The sequence below is a fragment of the Phaethon lepturus genome, unplaced genomic scaffold (genome assembly GCF_000687285.1).
Source record: "Phaethon lepturus isolate BGI_N335 unplaced genomic scaffold, ASM68728v1 scaffold14988, whole genome shotgun sequence".
Lineage (NCBI taxonomy): Eukaryota > Metazoa > Chordata > Aves > Phaethontiformes > Phaethontidae > Phaethon > Phaethon lepturus.
This window is the reverse complement of record NW_010557011.1, coordinates 33127-39635: the sequence shown is the minus strand read 5'-3', so window position 1 is coordinate 39635 and position 6509 is coordinate 33127. Positions and strand designations below refer to the sequence as shown.

Sequence of the window (6509 nt, the reverse complement as noted above, 5' to 3'; positions counted from 1 at the left end):
GGAAAGAGGCAAAACAATTGTTAATGTGGCAAAGTCAGTGGTGCCGCATGACGCTGGAGAGGTTACTGCATGGTACCAACAGCAAGTATGAGTTGCTTAAAGGCAGAAATGCCTGATGTAATGTAACTTCTTTCAAGATATCCTTCTGAGAGGGAAAAAGCACAGACCATAAGATGATGTAGAACAGGAGGTGGTTTCTATTCTTCCTTGCATGTGTTACAGACAAGAGCGATGTTGTGTATAAAAGAAGAGGGTGAGAATTTGCTTTTCTAGTCAGCCACTTTCTTCAGTTTCTCAACCAACAAGTTTTCCTGTGCTCATGTGTGCCTGCACCCTTGGCTGCTCCATCTCTGCCTTGCCTCCAGTGATTTTCTTGGTGAGAGTTTGTGAAAGCAGCTGCAGGACTACCCCTGTTATAGGAGATGGCAGAGACTTCCTCCAGAGGAGCTCATTGAATTAGACATTGGATCTTAAATACTTACCACCTCCAGGAAGAGAAAGACAAAGTCTCTCTCCAAAAATGCACCAGGGGAAGGTTAGTAAAGGATATTCCATCCCATTTCCCAAAGGCACCTAAATTAAAGTATATCTCAAATGGCTACAGCCAAAAATGTGATGTACTGTGTGCTGGGGAAATGCAATGTTTCTTCATGCGGGTTATGCAAAATACTTCAGTACCTTGAAACTCTCTCGTACACAGTTCTTAACTATAAAATGATCAGATATCATGTAACGCAAAAGGGAATGGATGTACTTTGATATGAAACTTTTGAGAGAGACAAGTGATGGCAGCAGTAAATGGAGAGGACCTTTCAGCAGCAGGTAAGGACTCTGCAGGTAGATCAGGGGAGCAAGAGTTTGCATATCAACTTGTGGGGAAAGGCAAAAACTCGCCTGGCTGCAATAGACTGGCTGCTCCCTTGTCTTCTCCTTTTCTTTCCTTCTCCACCAGTTTTTGCCAGGTGTCACTCCTACAGCCATTGGCTCTGTCTCAAACTGGGTGAAGGCTGCATTTTATGTTGTTGAAAGTGTATTTGGTCAAAAAAGCTTGCTGCTTTTCTGCCCAAGTCAGAACAATGAACTGAAATTCAGAACTGCTCAAGAAATTACATAATGCGTTGTGATATGTCAACTAGCACCTTAATTGTTGGTTTTCTACTTTTTAAGATTATAACACAGAAATGGAAAAACATTTTTAATTCTGTCAAGTTTTTTTCTAAAAAAATTGTGGAGAAATCAACACATTCTTCCAGAGTGAAAAAAACAATATTCCTCTGATGGAAAAATTTGTTTGGAAAATATTCAACAGGCCCTAGCTGCCTCCCTCTCCTGCTCTTTGCCACTTTCCATATCTTATTTTGTATTTAAAAAATGTTAAATATTAGGTTCAGACAGCAGTTTAGCTGTCCTTGTCTGGAGTCATATCTCCTGCTTTCATTCACTTCCACCTTCCCACCACTCCTATTTCTTAGCCTCCTTCCCTGTACTTTCTTCCTGACTCTGTTAGTTGAGAGGACCTTTTGCCTCCAGCGAAAGGTTTTGTTCCTTAAGGAACAAAATCCCCAGGGGAAGGAAAAGGGCAGCTACGGGCTGCCTTCCTTCTCTGGGTTCAAGCCCACAGGTGGAAACAACAGAAATTACCCCAGTAGCATCTGTTTCCCTCACACAGATAGCACGACAGGCTTTGCAGACTGATGACTCTCAGAATTGTGATTCCCAGGGATGTCTTTTCACTTCAGACATTTTGGCTGCATACCACATCCCTTTGCCTCCTGCTCTCCTTACACCCATGCCCAATTTGCATTAAGGTCTGGGAGACATACCCAGGTCTTTACCATTCCTGTGGGTACAGATAAACAATAAGCAACATCAAAAGCCCCACAATTTAAGAAGGATGTGAAGGACTTTGAATGCGTCCAGAGGAGGGCAACAAGGCTGGTGACAGGGCTGGAAGGAACGTCCTATGAGGAGCAGCTAAGGATTTGGGCTTGTCTGGTTTTCAGAAAAGGAGGCTGAGGGGTGACCTCATTGCTCTCTACAGCTTCCTGAGGAGGGGAAGTGGAGAGGGAGGTGCTGATCTCTTCTGCCCGCTATCCAGTGATAGGACACACGGGAATGACTCAAAGCTGCTCCAGGGGAGGTTTAGACTGGGCATGAGGAAGCGTTTCTTTACCAAGAGGGTGGTCAAACACTGGGACAGGCTTCCTAGAGAGGTGGTCGATGCCCCAGGCCTGTCGGTGTTTAAGAGGCATTTGGACAGTGCCCTTAACAACATGCTTTAACCTGGTCAGGCCTGAACTGGCCAGGCAGTTGGACTGGACAATCATTGTAGGTCCCTTCCAACTGAAATAGTCTATTCTGTTTTGTTCTGTTCTATTAATAAATGATGCAGAAACACTGCAGTGCACAGATGATGCATGTTGCAGCAGGCTGTCAGGAGACGGGCTGCTAACATTGAAAATATTGGCTGTTCATACCAAAAGTCTCCCCAGTAAGGGTAGGTCTAGTCAGCCTGGCCAGTCTGGCTGCCTTACACATTTTGCCTTCAGTATCTTTCTGAAGGAGGAACAAAGTGTCTCACCTGCACCTTTTCCTTGCAAAGGAAGTTGCTCGTCTTCATTTGATTTATAGACAGAGTTGATTTAAGAATTCGATTGAAGGCTGCCCTCCTTCTGTCTTAAGACAAAACTTTTAATTACCTACTACTTGTCAAATTCCAGCATTCAGTCTATGTGTTTCCAGGAAGCACGTCTGTCTTAGACTGGGCATTTCAGGAAAGTCTCATCTAGAAGAGTTTACCTTTTTTCCCAAGGATGAGACAAAAGGAAAAACATTAGGCTTTTTCATATTAATAATTTCACTGCCAGGTAATAGCCCTCCTACACCTTGCTCCGGAGTAGAAGAAACAAGCTAATTCCAGAGCAGTACTGCACCTGATCCACCGTCCATCATTCAGGCAATGCCAGAGTAAGGATCTCCAAAAGCAGAGTCTGCATTGGGAATACTGTGTTTAATACACCTTGCTAGACTTATACTCCATGAATAATTTCTTTTTGAACAGATATATTTTAACATCGATACATTCCCGTGACAATGAGTCCCACAGTTCACATATATTTCTTTTATTTGTTTTAAATTTCCTGTTTGATAATTTCATTGGTTGCTCCTTTGTTCTCATGTTGTAAAAAATAGTGGAAAAAGACTTCTTATTCACCTTCTCCCTCCTATTCCTTTTTGTAGAGACAGATTCCATGTCCTCCTCAATAATTTCCCTTCCACTGTTAAGGCCTGTAGCCTATTTAGTCCCTCTGGTGTAAAAGTTGTTTCAGATCTGTCATCATAGTTGGTGCCTTTCTACAGCTTCTTTTATTACTCTGTTTTCTCAAGCGTCAGAGGCTTTTGCAGTGGACCTACCGAATGTATCCCCCCCAGAGAACCGTATGAGCATAAATTTAATTCTGTATGAATGACTGTTATTTCTTTTTTTTTTTTTTTTTTAATCTGGGAAATTCTATGCAGATGATCATTCTTTGAAGAATTTTGAAACTGCAAAAAGGGGTATTTGAATATGTTTGGCGATCCTAGAAATAATAATACCGATTTTAAAACGTTTTAAAAGAAATTCTGCATGACTACTGCATGACTTGAGGTTTATCATTGGCGATCAATGTTGGCTGTTTGGCTGGCAAAATACTCTGTTCTACTGACGTGATTCATCGTTCTTGTATCTTAACTGTACTTCGAGATACAGAGCATATCAAGCAATCCTTAATTATATGAGCAGATGCAGGCAAACTAGTCAGCTGTGTATTTAATGCAAGATATTGCTTCAGTTCTGCTTGCACAATCTCTTTCTACAACCTAGTTATTTGTGATTTTGTCTTGCCGCCTGACACACAGAAGATCTGAGATGACTCTTTGATGAAACCTTTCTGTGTTATTGCATCATCACACATGTGCCACAGCCGTGGACCAAGAGGGAGGTGCAGGTGCAGAGTGTGACCCGCTGATATGACCGAAGATAGAGCTAGTATATCCCTCGCTCGGAGCTGTGACACAGGGGAGTCTCCTGATATACCTTCCAGAAAAACATGTGACAACTACAGGGTAGGATGGGAATGGTACTGCATGGTAAATCCAGACCTTCGCCTTTCAGAACATCTTCCCTGGCTCTTCCTGGGCAAGAGACTACAGTGCCGAGTGCTGCCGCGCACAGTGAAACAGGAGGGTCAAGGGAGGTGGCAGGGTCACGCCTGAGTGTGTCTCTTCCACACTCACCCTAGAGCTAGTTTCAGCATCCTTTCACAAGTGGCCACATAGATGTATTGATTCAAAGAAAATGAACTGTTAACTTGCCTATTTTGTGTGAAATGCCTCTCCTCACTGCACATGTAGGTAGTCCATGTCCTTCAACTAAACAGTGGTATTTTCCTTTCCTGCTCACTCACTTCCCACCACTTTCCTGCTGTGTTGACTCACACACTTGCACAACTGCAAGACTGCTGCACGAGCGTTAGAAGGGGCAAGGCATCCAGCCCTCAGTCAGTACGTTTTTTGACAGTCATTTCAGGGTAATTAATAATGACATTAGCCTGTCGGTAATGATTTTAGAAAGTTTTTTTCTTTTTCATTTCATCTGTGTCAGAACCAAGATCGGGGGGTATGAAAAAGTGTGCTTCTCCCAGCCACAGTTGCCAAGGTGCTGCAACCCAATGGCAAAATTACCCCTTGCTTTTGAAAACATGGGATGCAGTCTTTTTCATCTGCTTGTGTCAGAAACCCTCCTTTCTTTGGGAGAAAGTACTTATCCTCAAAAACACGTTCGAGTCTTAAAACCAACCTTTCAAGTCTTAAACCAACAGGAATAACATTCAATGAAACAGCAGCAAGCAGACAGGACTGACCTGGTTTATAGCACTTAGTTTAGATAAACACTGGGTTATTTCAGAAACACTTGGAAAAGGTTTCTATACAACTCTGAAAGAAAACTTGTTGCCTGTACCCTGAGATACCACTAAGAATGGAGATACTTACAAGTGTCCACTCGCTGGAGATTTCTCATCCGGATGATCCTCACGGTCAGCAGGTAGCAGGGAGAGGATTCTATCTGGAGAAGAATGGTATAAGACAGCGTACGGATAAGCTTTCAGTGAGAAAAAGTATCAAATGTGCAAACTAAGCAACTGCTACAAAAAAATAATACAGTAGGTAAAAATTGTGTCGACCATCTCAGTATTCTGCAGATGAAAATCTGCTATTAAAGAAAACTTGTTTTAACATTTTATTCATTTCACTGTGTTTTTGCTGTGCTACCCTGAGAGTCTGGATTGCTCATCATAGCGGAAAAGAAAGACAAAAATCCCTGAAAACTGACACTGACTGTGAGATGCTTGCAAAACCCCTTGCTCTGAAATTGCAGAATTTAGCTCTACAACACAGCTACAATAAGTCTCTTGAACAGAGTAAATGCACTGGTGAGCACCATGCGGGAGTTGTCAAAATACTGGCAGTCCTACTCAAAGTTATGGTCAGTCCCCTGAGTAACCACCCACGAGGTCCCGCCGCACTGAAAAGAGCAGTGTGGAGAACGTCTGTTGTCACTGACTCGCACGAGATACACCCGAAGAACTGCTCTCAGAGAGGTGTTTTTGCCTTCTGCTTCAAAAGCATAGATTTCTCTTTTTTTTTCCCTTTGCAATTGTACGGGAAAACCAGTAATGATAATCTGAGCTTTTGTCAATCACAACTACGAGACAAACCAATGGCATAGAATTGTTTTGAGGATTTAGGGGGTAAGGAATTAGTTATCCGTTGCCTTTGGGGGAAAATAAAGAACAATACCCCCCTCCAAAAATCTCTGAAGATTGAAAGTGCTTAACTTCCTTTGGTCCCTTTGAATATCTCAGCCATAACCTTCTATAAAAGAAGTCTCTCCAGATTTTGTGACTGCAGGGACCTCTTCCTATTTATTGTTAGAGGATAATGTGATTTCCTTCTTCTAAGGAAGGCAATTTCCTGCTGGCTCATTCCATAAAGCTGTCTCTGGCTCAGACCTATCTGCAAAACGCTACTCTGACAAAGCCAATAAATAAATCAGCATTTCCTGTGACTGTAACACACGGTCATTTCCTCACACTCCTAGAAACATTTCCACCTGTATAAGTGGTTACAGCAGAGCCCTCCAAATTGTTCTTTCTGACAACTGCTATTTTTGTCAACCGATTTCCTTGCATTTAGGAGCATCCTTCTATTTCTATAGCACTTCAGAGACTTCCTAGATCGACTATAAACAAGCCGACAAAATAGATGTCAAGGCAGATAAAGAGAAGCTGGAAGAACCTAATTTAAAACAATAGGTGTAATGTTGCCTTTTTTTTTTTAAAGAGAACAGAGTGAAAAGGACCTTATTTTCAGATGAGAAGACAATTAGGCCTCCTTTGTCGCAACAAATTAATTCTTCAGTGTGGCTTTAAATCCTCTCTTCTCTCTCCTAACATACCATGTTATGT

General features: G+C 42.2%; 1 protein-coding gene across 1 annotated transcript in view; it reads right to left on the bottom strand.

Annotated features, from left to right (window-relative positions):
* LOC104625100 (cytosolic phospholipase A2 epsilon-like) overlaps positions 1-5092 on the bottom strand; it is a 25599-nt gene extending 20507 nt beyond the window's left edge. The window contains exon 1 of the mRNA XM_010292640.1: positions 5035-5092. Coding sequence (XP_010290942.1) covers positions 5035-5062 — 28 coding nt within the window. The 5' untranslated portion in view covers positions 5063-5092. The remainder of the gene's footprint in view (positions 1-5034) is intronic.
* Positions 5093-6509: the final 1417 nt, after the last annotated feature.